Source organism: Chiloscyllium punctatum, chromosome 1 (assembly GCF_047496795.1).
Source record: "Chiloscyllium punctatum isolate Juve2018m chromosome 1, sChiPun1.3, whole genome shotgun sequence".
In the NCBI taxonomy this organism is placed as follows: Eukaryota; Metazoa; Chordata; class Chondrichthyes; order Orectolobiformes; family Hemiscylliidae; genus Chiloscyllium; species Chiloscyllium punctatum.
In genome coordinates, this window is record NC_092739.1 from 162,790,859 (window position 1) to 162,811,861 (window position 21,003).

The window sequence follows — 21,003 nt, forward strand, 5'->3', positions numbered from 1 at the left end:
TCAAATTAAGTCCGATCAACCCTGTAAAGTCCTCCTTATGAATATCTGGGGGTTTGTGCAAAAATTGAGAGAGCCATCCTAAAGATTGGTTAAGCAACAACTTGACTTAGACATACTCTAGATATAGTCCATGCAATGGATTGCAGGGGTTCAAGAAAGCAGTTCATCACCATCCTGTCAAGGCCAACTAGGGATCGACAACATCACTGACCCTAGGTAGAATAGAACCAGCAGAGGTAGGGCAAAGTGGTGAGGGAGATACCCTGGAAGTCCTCATAATTTGGGACCCAGTGAAATCTTACAGCAGCAGAACAAACAAGGACAAGAAAACCCCTGCTGATTGGCACCTATTGCCTACCCCAAACTAGTGAATCAGTATTCCTCTGTGTTGAACACCACCAAGGAAACACTGAGGGTGGCAAGGATGCAGAATGTGCTCTTGTTGGGGGACTTCAATGTCCATCAAAAGGGTGGCCGAGCATCACTGCTTCAGGCCAAGCTAGTGAGTACTAAAAGGACATTGCTGCTAGACTGGGTCGGCGGCAGATGGTGTGTGAACCACAAAGATGAACAAATGTACGTGATCTGAGCCTCACCAGTCTGCCTGACAGGAATGAGCACCACATAATTGTCGTGGAGATACAACAAGCAGGACAAAAAGCAGGATGAATCCAATGCAGCCAATTACTGTCCCATCAGTCCAGTTTCCAGCATAAATAAATTGATGGAAGATGACTTGCTGTAGCACTAACCTGCTCGTGATGCTCAGTTTGTTTCCCATAGGGGCTGATCATTCATATATAGCTCTGGTGTCTTAGGCCTAACCATCTTCAGCTGCTTCATTAATGACCTTCCCTCCATCACATGGTCAGAAGTGGGGATGTTTGCTGATGATTGCACAATGATCAGCACCATTCGCGACTCCTCAGGTGTTGAAGTGGCCCAAATTCAAATGCACTGCATTCTGGACAATATCTACACTTGAAAAGTGGCAAGTAATATTCTTTCCAAACAAATGGCTAGGGTATGACCATCCCAATAAGAAACAATCTAACCACCGCCCCTTGTTATTCAATGGTGTTACCATCACCTGAATCTCCCAATGTCAACAACCTGGGGGTTACCTTTGACCAGAAACTCACCCGCACTCACTACATAAACACAGTGGCAAAAAAGCCTTACCCTAACCTATTCGCCCGTCAGAAGCTGAGAATCTGCAGTTAGTAACTCACCTCCTGACTCCCCAAAGCCTGACCATCTATACATCGCAATTCAGGAGGGTGATGGAATACTCCCCACTTGCCTGGATGAGTGCAGCTCCAACAACACTCAAGAAGCTTGACATCATCCAGGACAAAGCAGTCCCCTTGATTGACACCACATCCACAAACATTCACTCCCTCCATCACCGATGCTCAGTAGCAGCAGTGAGTACTATCTATAAATGCACTGTAGAAATTCACCAAAGATCCTCTGACAGCATCTTCCAAACTAGCGACCACTTCAATCTAGAAGGACATGGGTAGCAAATATATGAGAACACCACATCTGTAATTTCCTGGCCAAGCCACTCACTATCCTGACTTGGAAATATATTGTTGTTCCTTCAGGGTCGCTGGGTCAAAATCCTGGAATTCCCTCCTGAAGGGCATTGTGGATCAATTCCACAGCACATGGACAGCGGTGGTTCAAGAAGGCAGCTTGCCATCATCTTGTCATTTCAACTAGGGATGGGCAATAAATGCTGGTCAGCCAGTGACGCCCACGTCCAACAATTAAAACTTCTAACAAATTATAGCTTTGGTACAAACATAGCCAAAATAGTTGAATTTCACAGATGCATTGAAAGTGACTGCCTTTGATATCAAGGTTACAGTTGAATTACGTGATATCTAAGAGACTTGATAGATACTTGATCTGCCAGGGAGTCAAAGGTTGTGGAAAAAAGGTAGGAAAGTGGACATGAGGAATATTGGGCCAGATATAATCCATGACAGAGCAGTCTTGAGAGGCCAAATGGCCTATACCTGTTCCTATTTCTGACAGTCTTTTTTTTCCAATTAATTCACGGAATGTGGGCATCACTACCTATCCCTAACTGCCCACAGGGCAGTTAAGTGTCAACCACATTTCTGTAGGTTTGGAGTCACATATAGGCCAGACCAGGTAAGGGCAACCCGAGAGGACATTAGTGAACCAGATGAGTATTTCCAACAATGGTTTCATGTCATCCAAAATTCCAGATATTTATTGAATAAAATTTTTCTTTCTGCCATGGCAGGGTTCAAACCCAGGGTCTCTGGATTAATAGTCTGCCGATAATATCACTAGGCTATCGCCTCCCCTCATGTCTTATGAGGTTTGAGTGATTTTGTAACAGCTTGCCTTGACACTCAACAGCCCCTGAGGCTGTCTTAATCTGTGCCCTGGTTTGATAGGCTGATCTTCATTTTCCCCACCCTGATTTTGCTATTCGGTGGAGTCTGTCACAGGGCTGGGTGAACCAAGAAATTTCCTGTCTTGTGCTGCCTGCCTTGACTGAAAAGCCAGGCCTCCAGTTTAGAGGGAATTAGTTGCTTGGACAAAAATATTCTTGGGTACAGGAATGTAGGGTTAGGGTAAATTTCTAGGGTTGAGAATCTAGAAACTGCATAGATATGATAGTTCGAAAGGCAATGTGCCTCTATTCTGTTTTGTCTATTGTTGTGCCTATTTGAATGAGAAAAGGTATTCGTACCCATTTTACACATTCTGCTGTTTTACGCTGGGGCAAAAATATAATTATAAAAATATTTAACATTTTAAAATTTGTCATGGAAATATACGCATTTGGAACAGTTGTTTCATTTTACTCATTTTCAAATCCCTTCATGGCCTTGTCTGTACCTACCTTTGCAACTTCCTCCACTCCTACACCTCTGGTCCACACATTCCTCGAATTCTGCGTCTTTGCAACTTGTTAGTTTTTGTCAGTCTACCATTGGTACTTTTGCCTACAATTATGTCGACCCTGAACTGTGGAACTTCTCTAAATCTCCGCAATCCTATATCCTCCTTTAAGTCAGTGTTTCAAATGTACATGTGATCGAATCTTTAGTCATATGTCTGACATTAAAAGTGCTATGTAATTGCAGGTTGTACTTGTTCATGTTGATTTGCTTAGTGACTTATCAACAGCAGAGTGTAGCATTGCTATGGACAATGGCTGTCGTTTCTGAGCCTTCTGACCCTGGCAATATCAGCAAGGATGTTTGCACTTTTAATTTTTTTCTCTTATTTAAAATATAATCTACTTGATGAAATGAAAGTATATTCAAAATTAAATAAAATGAGCTTGCTTGTCCAGCTCCTTAACCCAAAATGCTTGTTCTTTCTTAGGAAAATAAATGGCACCCATTGTTTTGAAGCAAAGCATCTTCTGCAAACATTTCCGAATTGATTTTTAAAAAACTTTTGTCTCACACGTGGGATCAAAAGCATTACAAGCAGAGTGCAGACAATGGAGGGAAAAATGTCAAAACAAGTCCGATATGAAGTGTTCTTTTAGGCACAGAATAGGATCAGGTCTGAAAAGGACTTTGAACAACACCAGTACTTAAAGAAAGAGAAAGCTGGAGAGAGAGAAAAGAAAAGATCTCAGACTTGCTCTCAAAAAGAACTTTGTATTAAATTGTCAACTCGTGGGGATTCCAGGGGAATTAATGGTACAATAGCACGAGATAGGCTTACGCTCATTCCTGGTGGGAGGACAATAAGGGGATGCAAGCTCCTACACAGCACACCAGCTGAAGGTACAATGACACTGTAACTGAGATCACAATTAGACACTTCAGTGGTAGTTTATCATGATCTCTCAACCAATTTAAAGGGTGGAAAGGTTGAGCCGGCACAGAAAGGAGCTCAGACAGGCTAGAAAATATTGTATTGCGACTGTTTCACAGATGATTAAGTCCCACACAGCGAAGTTGATAAAGTCTCTCTCCACCCACCATCCCCCCCAACCCCACATTTCTCCTCTTAAAAGGTTGACAAGTAAAAGAAGGAAGAAAGGTACTGTCTGTTGAAGCTTTATCACAAAAAGTTGGACTTGCTCTTCCAATTCATGCTGTGTAGGGACAGGAGTTCTGAGAGAGAAGCCATGCTAATCATTTGTTAAAAAGCTCTCTCTGTGTGCTTTTTCCCCAATTTTCCACTCACCACCTCTACTTGAGGCGCTGACTTTTGCCTGACAACATTTCTAGCAAAGCATAGATCCTGCTATTAACTTACTCAAGTACTTATCAATTGTAAGGGAATTACAATGGACCTTTATGAAACACTGGCTTGCCTCAACTGGTGTTCAGGTATTTTGTCCATTTCTGGGCACCACACTTTAGAGTTAATATGTGTCAATTGTTGCCAGACCTGCTCAGTATTTCAACTATTTTTTGTTCTTATTGATGAAATCCACCATCTGTGAAATTTTGCTTGTTGTTTTGCTAATATGGAAGCACACCTTCCAGTCCTACATGCCTTTAAGATCTCTGCACTCCTGCATTTCTAGCCTTGAGTAACTCCATGATTTTAGTGGCAGACTGCCTCGTAGCTGCCTAGGCCCAAGGTCTGTTTTCTCCTGAAATTTCTCCTCTTCTTTACTTCTCTCTCCTCTTTTTAGATGCCACTAAACATCTACAATACATAATCTAGCTTTTGGCCATCTGTCCTTGGCTTGATATCAATTTTTTCCCTTAATTACACTCCTGTGAAACTTCAGCATATTTTGTTTCTTCATAGGTATACAAATGGTTGTTTGCATAGCTTGGTTTGGAGGGAGCTGGTATTAGCTCTTTGGAAGAACTGTGTGCTAGTTGGACAGCCCTGTGTTTTGATCATAATCCTGTCAGTTTGTCATCCTCAATTACCTGACTATCTCCCTTTTAGAATTATTTATGAAATCATATTCCAACACCTTCTTAGATAGACCTATTGAGAAAAAATATCCCTCCTCATCTCAAATGGATGCAGAATTCTCCAGATGCTGAATATCTGAAACAAAGATCTGAAATTGCTGGAGAAGCTCAGCAGGTCTGACACCTTCTGTGGAAATAGAAACAAGAGTTACTATTCAAGTCCAATATGACTGCTTCAGTTTCCAGCTCTTCTTTCCAGTTTTTTAATCCTCCTCACATCTCAAACATTTTGCCAATGATTCGAACAATAAACACTAGTTGTTGGGGTACACCTCAGAGGGAATATTTTTCCATTGTCCTTTTTATACTCATTTTACTGTAAAATTCAAATTGTAAATAATGTCGTCTTAAACCATCAATGAACTGCATTTTACAGTGCTCATGACATTTGAGATGTTCGGCTTGAATTTGCTGCAATGTTCTATTCTGCAATTTTATTCCCTCCACATCGTAGACAACCATGACATTGGGACTGTTCAACATCAGGCTTCAGTACAGCCTTTGTTCAAACCTGGACAAAAGAGGTAAGTTCCACAGGTGAGGTGATGGTGACTGCCCATGACGTCAAAGCAGCCTTTTGATTGAGTAAGCTATCATGGAGCCCTTGTAAAACTAAAGTCACTGGCAATTGAGGGGGAAACATTCTGCCCTGGCTGGAATGATACCTGGCATGAATAATACCTGCCACAAAGGGAGGTGATTGTCAGATTAATTGTGGAAGATCTTTGCTGCAGGACTTCCTCAGACACACCATCTTCAGCACTTGATCAGTGACTTTGCCTCCATCATCAAATGAATGTGGTATGCTGATGACTGGCAATGGTCAGTACCATTCACAAACTCCTCAGATATTCATAGAATTTTACAGTATAAAAGGAGGCCATTTGGCCCACCATGTCAATACCAGCTCCTAATAAAGCTGCCAGTCTCATTTTCCAGTCCTATCTCCATAGCCATCTAAATTCATCACTTCCAAATATATATGTATCAAGCACTCTTGAAACCTCCTATGGAACACTCTCCCAGGCAGCACATTCCAAATCCGAACAACTCTGAGTAAGCAAGTTTCTTCTCATCTCATTCCTAGCTCTTTTGCTGACAATCTTGAAATTGTGAACCCCTAGTTACTGACATACTAAGTAAAGGAAAATTCTTCAACCTGTCAACATTGTTTATAATTTTGAACACCTCAATAAGGTCACCTCTTAATCTTCTTTGTTCCAAGGAGAATCAGCCCAATCTCTCTAAGCTTTCCTTGTATTTAAAATCCCTCATTGCTTGTATCATTCCAGTAAGTCTCCTTTGCACTCTCCCCAGGGCTTTAACAACCTCCTTTAAATAAGATACCCAGAACCAAACACAACGTTGTCTGACTAATGATTTGTCGATGTGTAACATCACTTCCCTACTTTTGTACTATATGCCTCTATTTATAAGCTCAAGGATCCTATAAGCCTTCCTGACTACTGTTTCAACTTGCCTGGCTGCCTTCAGAGAATTACCAGCTTGAACCTTGAGGTCCCTCTACTCTGATACTCCACTCAAAATTGTGCCATTGAGCCTGCATTGTCTGTCCATGTTTCTTCTACCAAAATGCAATACCTCACATTTCTCTGCATTGAAATTCATCTGCCAGGTGTCTGCCCATCTCGCCAACGTTTCAGTGCCACTCTGAAGTTGCTCAGTGTCATCCTCGCAGTTTGCATTTCTCCTTAGTCTAGAATCATCTGCAATTTTAGAGAATTTGCCCATAACACCCATCTTAAAACCATTTATAAATCAGAAAAAGTAAGAGTCCCTGGGGAATACCACTTCCAACTTGTCTCCATTTTGAGAAATGCCCATCTATACGTACCCTCTATTTCCTATCTTTTAGCCAACTTCTAATCCATGCTGCCAAGGACATATCAATCCCCACAATGTTGGATTTGCCTGCTATGTGACACCCTATCCAATGCTTTCTGAAAGTCTGACATCCAAAGCATCCACAGCACCACCCTCATCCATTGCCTATGCTACCGTGTCAAAAACCCAATTAAATTTATCAGACATTATCTACACTTGACAAAGCCATGTTGACTGTCTGATATAAAGTTATTTTTCTCTAAGTGTTCATTTACCTTATTGCATATTAATACCTCCATCAGTTTTTCCACTTTTGATGTCAATCTGACAAACCCTTTGTTATCCTTTTCCCCTTAAACAGTAACATCATATTTGTAATCCTGCAGTGCTGCTGGACTAATTCTACATTCAGGGAGGCCAGCAAACTTTCTGTCAACTGCTCCATAATTTGCTCCTTTACCTCTGTCAGTAATCTAGCATGAAGGATATGAGAAGGTTCCATGTCTGCATGCAACTAAGCCTGAATGATGTTCAGGTTTGGACTTATTGTAGCACTAGTCTCACTAAACTGCCAGGCAATTATCACCTACAACGAGAATCTAACAATTTCCACTTGATGCTTAATATCATTATCATCACTGAAATACCACCACCAACCTCTCCCCCACCTCTCCCCCCCCTCAAACTTCCTGGAGGTCATGATTGACCAGATATTTAGTGGGCTGGCAACAAAAATAGGTTGACTGCAAGAGCAAGTCATTGGCTGGACATCTGCATCGAGTGGTTCACCACCCAAATCCCTGACTATTACAAGGTCCAAGTCAGGTGTGTGATGGGATCATCTCCAACTTGCCTAGATGTATGCAGCTGCAGCAAAATTCTTGAGGCTCAACATTACCCAGGATAGAACAGCTTAATTAGTTGATGCTTCTCACACCCCATAAACACTCCCTCCCTCCACGACTGCATGGAGCCAGATGTATGTGCAAAAACCAGGTGTATTACTGATTTGTCAAACCTTTTTTGACAACAGCTTCCAAGTTCATGACTGCTTTCACCTAGAAATAGACACGTGGGAACACCACCACCTGCAAGTACTTTTCTAGAGCCACACTCAGAATTATATCACTGTTCCTCCATTGTTGCTGGGTCAAAATCCTGGAATTCCCTTCCTTAAAGCACTCTGGGTGTATCGAAACCAGATGGATTACAGTCATTCAAGAAGGTTGATCACTACCAGTTTCTTAAGAGCATATCAGGATGGGCGATAGGTGTGCCAGTGATGCCAACATCCAGTGAATAAATCTATTACCAAAAGTGGAGTGTCAATTGTAGCCAACTCCTGCATTGAAAGCAGGAGAATGAGGGGTCCACTGATGAGAAAATAAGAGAGAGACAGCCACAAAAGGCTCAAAGGAAAAAAGTTGAGAGCAAGAAAAAAAAACTGAAAGGAGCAGCAGGAATATGAAACAAAGATATTGAGAGATGGCAGAAAGGAAATGACGAGGCTGGCTGAACAAAATGAGCTGCAGAAACAATTGATGACAAGAACGAGAGGGGAGGGTAGTCTAAAAGGGATCAGCATAACTGTTCTGAAGAAGTGTCACTGGACCCAACTCTGTTTTCTCTCCACAGATAGTGCCAGACTTGCTGAGTTTCTCCAGACAACTCATAAATAAAACCTAGACCCTGCCCATTTCCCCCCCCCCCCCCCCCCCGATTGTATTTAAATGTTTTATGAAGTTGTCGGCCCCCTCCTGATGGAATTTTATGGACAGTTTCTGTTCAGCAAGGGTGAGACAGCCATTTGAAACCAGGTTTGTTCAATGAAGAAACCACTTTAAAAATACAGAGATTGTAACTTCTTCCACAAGCATGATACCTATATATCTGCTCCACAGTCACAAAACTGACAGAAACTCTTGCATGCAAGGGATGACTAGAGTTGCTTAAACATACCATTAAAATATACAGTTTGTAATTGATGTGCTGTCTGCTTAGGAATTCTGGAGCATAACTTGGCAGAATTCAGGGTTCACTCAAAGATATCCAGTAGGCATAGTGTGTGCAAAACTGAATATAACAAGACACCGTCAATCCAACATTCAAGGGTTGCCAGGGAACTCTGATCTTCCAACATTATGTCAATCATGCTTTTAGCTTTTCAGGTCATTACAACACTTGTTTTCTTAGCATGTGATTATGTTTTGAAAATGCTGCGAGTGCTGACCTTATTAGTTTTGTTAAATAGATTTTGTTCCTTGCCTCTAAGCTGCAATGAGCTAAATAGCTAAACTGCTATGTCACAAACCCCCAAGTCTTAAAGAATTCTTCTTTCCGTGCTAGCCAGACTACACGCTCAAAAGACGGCGCCAGGCATCCAAGCCTGAGCTGGTGGAACCTGGCGCTGTTCAACGACATGGTTCTCTGTTGATTCTAAATCCAGCTTTCTCTCTATTCCCTCAATGCTGCTGTGGTCAGTGCAACTCTGAGCTTTCTCCTTTCATTCCTGTTGTGTTCTAAAGTCCCTATTTAGCACATGCTTCCCATCCTCTGACATTTTTGTTGTGCTAAACCAAATCACATCATATAACCTGGACAGGGTAAATAAGGAGAAACTTTTCCCGCTCGTGAAAGAATTGAGAATAAGAGGGTGCAGATTTCAGGTAATTGGTTGAAGAAGCAGAAGTGATGTGTGGAAAAACTTTTTAACACAGCAAGTGGTGAGGCTCTGACATGTACTTCTTGATGGTACGAAGGAAGCACTTCCATTTGAAACATTTAAAAGGGATTATATTAAGTTGTCATTTGATAAGGAACAATGCATAGATTGCTGGGAGAAGGCAGGAAAATAGCATCCAGTAAGAGTCTGGGTTTACCTATAAGGACAGTAGCAGTTCATGCAAGTACCTTATCACCACCTTCTCAAGGGCAATTAGGGACAGGCAATAAATGCAAGGTAGTTGGCAACATCTCACAAAGTATTAAAAAAATTATGTTTATTCAGAAAGCCTCCTCCTGCACTATAACAAATCTGTGATCTCTCAAGCCTAAGCAATTCCTCCTCAGCACCTCAATATTGTTGAATTCTTCACTACTTCCTCGTCAGTCAATGCCGTGTACAATTCATATTACTTTTTCCTGGTTTACCTTGCTTTCTGTCCTGTTTCACTTCTTGGTGTTGCCGGTTTTTTTTTGTTCACAGTTATCCCAAGTAATCTGTAAACCCACCCACATTGCTGTGATGAATGAAGGGATTTATTGTATTGAACATGGGATAGAATTTTTGCAGATAGGTTTCCAGTAAACTTATTCAAGTTGTCTGCTGTAATTCTTTGGGATACTTGTGAACGCCCTTAATGGAGAAATGGGGTAGAGTTTCCTCCATATTTTGCACAAAATCTCCATGAAAGCAGTGACTGGAGAATCCGTCATGGAAAGAAACTGTGAACTTCATGTGTCTGCTAAACCGCATTTATTCAACATGGTAAAACACATTTTGTCTTAAAACCATGCCCTATTTTAATTTTCTTTTTTGATTCTTCAAAGGTTATGCTGTGTGTAACCTTATATGAAGTTATTCACTTTCTTGAGGACTGACGTTTCCAGAAATTCAGTGCAAATCCTTATGGAAAAAAATTCGAGAATTTATGTAACATGTATGGTTGTCTCAAAACACTTCATGAGCAACAAATTATATTGAAGTGCTGCGTATTAGGAAAATTCAGCAATCTCCCACAAGTGGATTCAATAATCTGATTCAGATCAAGGGGGAATGTTGATAAACGCACTGAGAGGACTCCCTGTCCTGCTTGAAATTGTGCCTTGAAATCTTTGAACATCAGAGGGAGCAGACAATATCTCAGTTTAACGTCTCCTTTTTTATTTCACAATGAGGCATTTCCAAATGCTGGAATAGCATGCTATTCAAGCCTTGAAGTTGGTCTTAAATTCAAGGTGCAGCATTGTACAAAGCTGAAAGTTGACTGTAAAGATAGTTGCATTGAAAAGGGATTGATGTGTGTTGTGCAGGTTCACAAATGAAAGTTGATTACTTGAGTAAAGCTACTTACAAAGCTGTTGTTAACTCCTCCTCGGGATAGGAAGGATAAGGAGTTTGGGCAAGGAAATCTCTCTTTAAGCTTCTCAAGATCTCTTTTCCTGAATCTTATATGGAAGATTTTTTTTTAAATTTAACATTTTGTCTATTTGTGGAGAGACTAGAAAAATCAGAATTACTTTCCTTAGAGCAGAAGAGATTTCACTGAGTAGTTCTGAAGTTAAAGTAAATAAGGCAAAACCTGTTTCCATTGGCATTATCAGAGGCATTAATATTAATTGACAAAAAGTATGACAATAGAAATTAGAAAGTTCTAATTTAGAATCACTTGAAATATAGGGAGAACTAGCCATTTGATTCAGAACTGGCTCGAAGTTAGAAGACAGAGAGTGGTGGTGGAGGGTTGCTTTTCAGATAGAGGCATGTTACCAGGATCAATGCTGGGTCCACTTGTCAATTATATAAATAATTTGGATAAGAACATAGGAGGTATGGTTAGTAAGTTTACAGATGACACCGACATTGGAGGTGCAGTGGGTAGCGAAGAAGGTTACTTCAGAGTATAGCGGGACCTTGATCAGGTAGGCCAATGGGCCAAGGAGTGGCAGATGGAGTTTAAATTAGATAAATCTGAGGTGCTGCATTTTGGAAAGGCAAATCAGGACAGAACTTATAAACTTAATGGTAAGGTCCTGTGAGGTGTTGCTGAACAAAGAGACCTTGGAGTGCAGGTTCATAGTTCCTTGAAAGTGGAGTCGCAGGTAGATAGGATAGTGAAGAAGGTGTTTGGTATGCTTGCCTTTATTAGTCAGTGAATTAAATATTGGAGTTGAGAGGCCATGTTGCAGAACATTGGTGAGGCCACTTTTGGAATACTGCATTTAATTCTGGTCTCAGTGCTATAGGAAGAATGTTGTGAAACTTGAAAGGGTTCAGAAAAGACTTACCCTCCAACCCTGGCAACATCCTTGTATGAGTGATAGGGAGAGGCTGAATAGGCTGGGGCTGTTTTCCCAGGAGTGTTGGAGGTTGAGGGGTGACCTGAAAGAGGTTTACAAAACCATGAGGGGCATGATAGGGTAAATAGACAAGGTATTTTCCCCAGGGTGGGGAGTTCAAAACTAGAGGGCATAGTTTTTAGCTAAGAGGCTAAAGATTTAAAAGGGGCAATTTTTTCATGCAGAAGGTGTTGCGTGTATGGAATGAGCTGCCAGAGGAAGTGGTGGAGGCTGATACAATTACAATATTTAAAAGGCATCTGGATGGGTATGCGAATAGGAAGGGGTTGGAGGGATATGGGCCAAATGTTGGCAAATGTTTATTTAGTGTATCTGGTTGGCATGGACAAGTTGGATCGAAGGGAATATTTCCATGCTGTACATCTGTATGACTCTCTGACTTTAACTAAATTTGTACAAGGAAAATGTAAAAGGGTGGAGCCTGAAAGGACGGGAGAAACAGATTCAATTGACATTTTCATAAAATTGGATAGAAACGTGAAAGGGTAATGTTTTTGGCATTGGGAAAGATTGGCAGTGTAGAGTAACTGCATAGTTCTTTCAAAGAACTTTCACAGGTATGATGGGGGATGGGCCATCTCCTTTTGTGCTTTAAGATTCTGTGACTGTCATCTTTTCATCTTCACCACAGCTGTATCTCCACCAATGATTGAAATGATTATCCTCAATTCTGTAACTTTCTCCAGCTCTGACACCCTCCAAGATCATTGGCGTCTCCAATTCTGGCTTTTGTCTTATTGTAATCACTCCACCATTGCTGCCATTCCCTCAGCTGCCTATGCTCTAACATCAGGAATCCCCACACCAAGCCTCACCGTCTCTGTTCCTCTTTCCTGCTTCAAAATACTTATACACTTAATGGTAAGGTCTGAGGGAGTGTTGCTGAACAAAGAGACCTTGGAGTGCAGGTTCATAGCTCCTTGAAAGTGGAGTTGCAGGTAGATAGGATAATGAAGAAGGCCTTTGGTATGCTTTCCTTTATTGGTCAGAGTATTGAGTACAGGAGTTGGGAGGTCATGTTGTGGCTGTACAGGGCATTGGTTAGGCCACTGTTGGAATATTGCGTGCAATTCTGGTCTCCTTCCTATTGGAAAGATGTTGTGGAACTTGAAAGGGTTCAGAAAAGATTTCCAAGGATGTTGCCAGGGTTGGAGGACTTGAGCTACACGGAGAGGCTGAACAGGCTGGGCTGTTTTCCCTGGAGTGTCGGAGGCTGAGGGGTGACCTTATAGAGCTTTACAAAATTATGAAGGGCATGGATAGGGGTGGGGGAGTCTAGAACTAGAGGGCATAGGTTTAGGGTGAGAGGGGAAAGATATAAAAGAGACCTATGGGACAACTTTTTCACGCAGAGGGTGGTACGTGTATGGAATGAGCTGCCAGAGGAAGTTGTGAAGGCTGATACAATTGCAACATTTAAAAGGCATTTGGATGGATATATGAATAGGAAGGGTTTGGAGGGATGTGGGCAGGTGGGACTAGATTGGGTTGGGATATCTGGTCGGCCTGGACGAGTTGGACCGAAGACTCTGTTTCCATGCTGTACATCTCTATGACTCTATGACTCTCTCCTAATATTTCCTTATGTGGCTCCGTGTCAAATTTTAACACTACTATTATAGGTGCTATATAAATTCAAATTGTCATTGAGCGGTCGGAGCCGAGACCAAGGAAAGCATGTATCTTCCGGCTGTTGGAGACTCTGCTTTCTCTCATCACAAATACCATTTATGCAGCTGAACAAATCTACCCTCACCACATAACCCCCCCTGCTCCATCTAACCCCCAGAGAGATCGTAATACAAGCAACAATGCAGGGACCCTGCCCCAATTATGCAAAGAATATGCACTCCATCCTTAAAACATCAGGGGATTATTGAGCCACTTAAGGTTACTGCGATTTAAAACTTTAAACGAAAACAATAATTGTAAATAGTTGTTTTGTACAGAGTTGGGGGGTGGGCGGGTGGGGGGGAGGTGGTGGTGAGGAAGAGAAAGTCCTCTCATTAAAATCAGCCACAGTCCAGAGTCATTTAGACTTTAAAACCTCTTTTGTTCTGTGCATTTTTTTTTGTAAAAACCGGTTATAGTTTGTTCTTTTGCACTGAATGGAAACAGGAAATCTGCTTGTGAAAATAGCACCCTGTTTTGTGGAGTTGAGTGTTTTAAAGGCACAGAATGGCGTCACTGGTATTGCTACTGAAATCAATGCTACTGTATTCGCTGTTCATTAGAATGAGTGGTTTTTGGAACAAGAAAATACCATTTGGCCAGACACCTACCTTCTAATGATCGATTAACCCCATAATCTGCCTTCACCATACAACCATTAGTTTCACATGATTGTTATACTTCATGCATCTTCCCTCAATTCCTTCTGTGTAATTCTCTCTTGAATGCATTTATATTGAATAATGATAATCACAATTTCATTCTTTTTGACTTGAGCCTGCCTTTCCTTCTTATCCATTTCCTAACTTTATACTTGTTTTATCAGTAATTCTGAATATTTCCTGCAATTGCTTTTCTCCAATTCCCTTCCTAACATTGAAAACTGAGCTTAAACACCTCAGGATCTCCCCTATTTCCAAGGGCAATTTCTTTGACCTTTCTGCAGCAAAACCCCTCTTAGTGCTCTCCCTTTTTATCTGTCATTCTCAAGCAGTAAACCAGGGAAAGACGGACAGAAGCTTTTCTCTTCACTGAAGTTTCTTATATTCAGGAAGTCAGATTGAATCAAAGTCAGCATTTAAAAAATGTGTTGCATTAATAGTTGAAATCTACACATTGACAGGGCTGTGGGCTGAAGAGTAGAAGAATGAATTGGCTTGCTCTTTTATAGAACCAGCACATGCCTTGTGGACTGAGTGGCCTCGTTCTGTGCTGTATGATTCTATAACTTACTCCAATGCTGAGAATTTTTGCTTTTAGCTTTTCTGATAAATCACAAAGGCAGAATTTAATGAGCGGAAATGTCCATTCACCGAGGTCAGGTAATTGGGTGCTTCAGATAATGAGAGCAATTGGGATACAGTGGCGGAGTAGAAGGAGTTTTGGGGCACTCCTGTCTAAATGGGAAGCCCATTGTGTAGGCAGGAGCCTTGGTTAAAGGTGTCTGGCTTTCAACAACAAATCTGCTTTTGTCAGTCCTTAAAAATGTGTTCACGCGCTCCCGACTTCAACACACATCCCCTTTTCTTCTTTTTCATTTCTCCAGGGTGCCCAAGATACATTTGAGAACTACTACAGGAAACAAAGAAAGAAACAGGCCCGCTTAGTCCTGCAGCCTCCTTCCAACATGGTAGGAATAATCTCCCCTTTCATTTCCATTAACCAAAGAGCATTTTAACCTTGATGAAACAGTATTCCTTTTTGTTTTTGCCCTGAATTACTGAGCTTGCCAGTGTATGACCCTTTTTTTAAAATGCTTTATTTTTGCAGTCCTTTATTGTCCTAACTCAAAATGCTTGTCTTGTTGCAGCATGAAACGTTAGACGGCTACAGGAGGTATTTTAATCAAATTGTAGGGTGAGTGTATGTTTTTCATGCAAAGGAAAAGTTCTACTGGTGCCATGTTCTAATTATTTACATTTTGGAGTGTTTTTTGTTAGTGGTGGGATTCTGCTGGTCTTATTTTCAGGGTAGGGGTTTTGGTACCAGGGATCTTATCTAAACATGTTTTTTCTTTCCCTTGTGCCTCTTCTATTTTGTCTAGTCTTTTCTCTTTCACTGTCTCTGTTTTCTACTTTCATGCTCACGGTTCACATTCTCGCTCTCTATATCTTGGTCACTGTCCACTCTCCTCTTCCCTCTGCTTCACTTTCCCCTTCCCTTCGTATCTCTATTTATAAGTCTCGCAGTTTTGAACAGGGTACTTTTGGTGAGGAATTTGCTCTGCTCACTACAGAGCTTACCTGCAGCTCTGGTGGTCCACAATGCATCCTTGACTCATTCAGACCATGTCTTGGTCTCAATCCTAGCTTTTAGCTGGAATATTGGTAGAGGAGTGTATCTGAATAGGTAGAATACTGTTAGAATACTATTCCAACAGGCTACCAATGAAGCCTGCTAATAAGCAAATTTTAGTGGAAATATTGGGCATGAATGTGTTATTTTCTTCTTTCTCCCTTCTTTCTCCCTTCTTTCTCCCTTCTTTCTCCCTTCTTTCTCTCTTCTTTCTCCCTTCTTTCTCTCTTCTTTCTCCCTTCTTTCTCTCTTCTTTCTCCCTTCTTTCTCCCTTCTTTCTCTCTTCTTTCTCCCTTCTTTCTCTCTTCTTTCTCTCTTCTTTCTCCCTTCTTTCTCCCTTCTTTCTCCCTTCTTTCTCCCTTCTTTCTCCCTTCTTTCTCCCTTCTTTCTCCCTTCTTTCTCCCTTCTTTCTCCCTTCTTTCTCTCTTCTTTCTCTCTTCTTTCTCCCTTCTTTCTCCCTTCTTTCTCCCTTCTTTCTCCCTTCTTTCTCCCTTCTTTCTCCCTTCTTTCTCCCTTCTTTCTCCCTTCTTTCTCCCTTCTTTCTCCCTTCTTTCTCCCTTCTTTCTCCCTTCTTTCTCTCTTCTTTCTCTCTTCTTTCTCTCTTCTTTCTCCCTTCTTTCTCTCTTCTTTCTCCCTTCTTTCTCTCTTCTTTCTCTCTTCTTTCTCTCTTCTTTCTCTCTTCTTTCTCCCTTCTTTCTCCCTTCTTTCTCCCTTCTTTCTCCCTTCTTTCTCCCTTCTTTCTCCCTTCTTTCTCTCTTCTTTCTCCCTTCTTTCTCCCTTCTTTCTCCCTTCTTTCTCCCTTCTTTCTCTCTTCTTTCTCCCTTCTTTCTCCCTTCTTTCTCCCTTCTTTCTCTCTTCTTTCTCTCTTCTTTCTCTCTTCTTTCTCTCTTCTTTCTCTCTTCTTTCTCCTTCTTTCTCCCTTCTTTCTCCCTTCTTTCTCTCTTCTTTCTCTCTTCTTTCTCTCTTCTTTCTCTCTTCTTTCTCCCTTCTTTCTCCCTTCTTTCTCCCTTCTTTCTCCCTTCTTTCTCCCTTCTTTCTCTCTTCTTTCTCTCTTCTTTCTCTCTTCTTTCTCTCTTCTTTCTCCCTTCTCTTCATTTCCCCATCTCACTTCAACTTCTTCCTCCTTTTCCTTTTCCTGCTCACTATCTCCTCTTTCCTCTCCTCATGTCATCTCTCCCCAACTCTCTTCTTTCCTTCTCTCCCTTTTCATCCTCCCATCCCTTTCATCCACCTCCTCTCACCATTTAACCTCTTTCTCTCCCGTTTCACCCTCTCTTTCACTCCCTTTTCACACTCTTCCACCTCCTTTACCCTCCCTCTCATCTCTTCTCTGCAGCTCCCCACTCTTTCACCCTTTCTCTCCCTTCACTGCCTTTTTCCTCCCCCACCTCTTCCCCCTTCTCCCCCTCCTCAAGCATTGATATTTCTCTGCTCTGCTCAGTGCAAATATAAAAGTTAATTAAAGCAAAACCAAATAAACCGTTGTGCTCCTGACCTTGAACAGCTGTAGCTTCAGGTAAATATGAATGTGAATGAATGAATGACAATCCAGGAATGAAAATTTTTAGTCTTTACACTGCGACAGATCCAGCCTTAAGTGTAACTGTGATCCCTGTTGCAATCAAGGCTTACTTTTCCTATGCATGCGTGTGCCTTATTCACCGATGTTGTGACTGATTCTGACTTGTTCCAATTCTGCCTTCAGATTTTTTGTCGTTGAAGATCACATATTGCACACCACCCAGGGCCTGGTGAACAGAGTGTACATTGATCAACTGTGGGACTTGGCGGTGTCCAAAACCATGTCAGCACTCAGGACTCATTCAGTAAGTGAGATTGTGAAATCTGCTGCCCCCACCCCTCACCAACTGTCTCCTTCAGTTCCTCCCCATCACCATTCCAAAGCACTGCTGAAATTCTAAGATATCACTGAACAGGGAAACAGAATATAGTTTGGTGCTGATTCTAATTTGTTTAAATGTAATTTTGCTTCAGCTCTGTTCCATTTATTAGATTTGTGAAATTGAATAATACCCCATTTTCCCACATCTTCGGTAATCCTGTGAATAAAAGTGAACCCTTTACTTTCTCTCACTAGCATTGTAATTCTCTCCAAGACATTCCAGAACCAGACGCCAATAAAGGACTCCAAGTTGCTACCTCTCTCCCCCTTTCAAAAATCCTCTCACTCTATTTCTTTTCCTGTCTCTCAACTTCTCTCTCCTTTCCTAGTCCTGCTGCAAAGCACCTTAAGTCTTTTAGATAAGTGTAAATTATTATTCAGATGTTGATGTAGATTCAGACAGCAAAATATATCTTGTTTATTTCAGGTCTTACTTTGTCTAGCATGGAAGGAGGCCATTAGACTCATTATGCCATTGTGATCACCTTAAAAGTATTATTCAATTAGTATTTATTGTAACTCTCTATGAAACAATATATAACCAAGTAATGCCACACTCCTCCTACTCCTGATTCATAATTTCTACACTGACACTTCTGGAAGACAAAAGTGCTGTTCGAGATACCATCTTTCAGATGAAACAGTGAAATGATAATAGGTGACTCACAAAGTTAGATATGTTGTATGGCATTTTGAAGTTGTCTGGCTACAAATATTTCTTTTTCTTTTCTCACGTTCAGTCATACTGCTCCGACCCAAACTTGGTCCTGGATTTGAAGAACCTTCTTGTACTCTTTGCGGACACTCTGCAGGTAGATGTTCCACAGTTGGAATTTAAAACCGTTTTGTATGTATGTTAATGATTAGTAGGTAAGAAGCTTGTGTGGATATGCAAGAATGTATATAGGTCAAAAATGAAAATATAATACACATTTCAGAAAGCAATATGATTCCATGCCTCATATACTATTTCAGTGATCATGTACTCCAACCCTAAAATTTAATCTTTTTCCACTGTACATGCATGCTGTGGTCTGTTCACCCATTTAAAGCTCCAGATCTAGTCCATGTTCTCATCTTTGCTATTCAGTTATGCTGACCACTGAAGACATCTGCACACTCCCTCCAAGTTCAGTGGCAGATATAGCAATACATTTCACAGGGGAGTTTAATCAGCATTTCATGAAAATGACTATTCTTTATTGATAAAACATAAGAAATAGGAGAGCTGCAGGCCATACAACTCCTTGAGCCTGTTGAGCCATTTAATGAGTTTATTAGCTGATCTTCTACTTCACTTTCACATAGTGATCCATCTCCAAATTGCCTGGTTTCAGTGATATCCAAAGGTTTTTGACCTTATTCTTGAATGCAGCAGTAACTCACTTAGCTTTGCTTTCTTCAAAGTTTTTTTATTGTTAGGAAGTCACCAGTGCAATAGGGAAGATATATCCCTTTAATCATAGAATCCCTACATTGCACAAATAGGTCATTTGGCCCAAAGTATATGCACTGACCTTTGGAAGAATATTCCACCCAGACCCAGCTCCCCCACTCTATCCCATAACCTCATCTGGCTAATCTACCTAACCTGCTCATCTTTGAATTTTGGGAGGAAACCAGAGAACCAGGTGGAAACCCACACAGACACAGTGATAATATGCAAACTCCACACAGACAGTTGCCCAAGGCTGGAATTGAACCCATGTCACTGGTGCTGTGAGGTAGAAGTGCTAACCGATTTTTATTCTTATGGTACTAATGACCCTTTGAATGACCAGATCAATGTGCTGATTGCCACTCTGCTCACTTCCTTGTGCCCGACCTGTTTCTTCCCAGCTCATTGCCTTGCTCCTGACCTGATTTTGCCCCTCTCACTACCTTGCTCTAAATGTCCAAAATGTTCAGGTAAAAGACCAGGGTGAGACTGGCGAGAGACCGGGGAGAGTCATGTTGGGGGACTTAGCTCTAGTTTGTTTATTAATTTCTATTGGTAAATCTGATTTGCTGAAAGTGCTTTCCCTCAAAGTTGAATTACATTTATAAAGAATGGAACTAGAATACGAAGTGAGGAATTAATGTATATTCACTGTCTGTTTACAGTAAAACTACCCAATCAGTCAAGAAATTTATTCTAATTTCAGCCTTAAGGGGAATTTATCCTGAAGTTATGACTGTCTCAAATCTCCAGCCAGAGAGAAACAACCTCTCAGCATCCACCCTGTGAAGCACTCTAAAACCTGCAGATATTTCAGTGAGATCACCAATCATTCTTCTAAACTGCATACAGTATTGAACCATTTTACTGAATTCCTCCAAAAAAGCCCAACAATCCCAGCTATTTGGTTCCCTTTGAAAAACTGGATGTAGACATTGTACGAGATTACTGTTTCTTGTTATTCACAGAAAGCCACATAGTACAGGGAAATGCAATCTCAAAACATCACTATGAACCACAGAACTTATGTAACTAAACAGAATTTGGTGTAATGCTAAAATCTACTTAAAACAAAACATGTTAAGACTTATGCTGAAAAGTGTGTTGCTGGAAAAGCGCAGCAGGTCAGGCAGCATCCAAAGAGCAGGAGAATCGACATTTCGGGCATAAGCCCTTCTTCAGGCTTATGCCCGAAACGTCGATTCTCCTGCCCCTGAGATGCTGCCTGACCTGCTGTGCTTTTCCAGCAACACATTTTTCAGCTCTGATCTCCAGCATCTGCAGTCCTCACTTTCACCATGTTAAGATTTATGCCGACTTAATTGCTCATTTTTAAGCAATTGAAATATTGGCCTAATAAAACAATGTGCTGCAAATTTCCAATTAAAATCACAAAAATTTTGATCTGTCATATCTTTCTAAAACTTCACAGTATGGTTTGATTTTGAGGGGCTGTTGCTCCCAGATTTCCTGCTCCTGTCTGGGGTGCAGACACCCACAGCAGTGGAAGTAGATGATGGCAGTAACATAGTGGTACAATGAACCTGGGTGATAGTAGTGAGGTGTTGGGAGGAGGAAGATTGGGTTGGATGATCTAGTAAGATCAAGCGAGCAAAGTGCACTGGGCACTAACTATAGTTCTTGAAATAAAAGGTTACAGTAAAGAGATTTTCTGACTTTCTATCAATGAGCTTTTTTCTGCAGATTGGCAAGTTGATGTTTGAGATGCTGCCAGTGCCAGGGAATTGGTATTGTTCCTTCAATCATGGAGACTTAGCTGCATTTCTTTATTTCATATCCTGTTAACCTGAGCACCTTACTGG

The 21,003-nt window shown here is 41.2% G+C and overlaps 1 protein-coding gene across 2 annotated transcripts in view; it reads left to right on the plus strand.

Moving 5' to 3' along the window:
* Positions 1-21,003, plus strand: part of LOC140481543 (exocyst complex component 6B) — a 664,346-nt gene that overhangs the window by 359,610 nt on the left and 283,733 nt on the right. For both annotated transcript variants that reach the window (XM_072577911.1, XM_072577921.1), the window contains exons 9-12: positions 15,091-15,174; positions 15,355-15,401; positions 17,545-17,665; positions 18,483-18,554. In XM_072577911.1, coding sequence (XP_072434012.1) covers positions 15,091-15,174; positions 15,355-15,401; positions 17,545-17,665; positions 18,483-18,554 — 324 coding nt within the window. The remainder of the gene's footprint in view (positions 1-15,090; positions 15,175-15,354; positions 15,402-17,544; positions 17,666-18,482; positions 18,555-21,003) is intronic.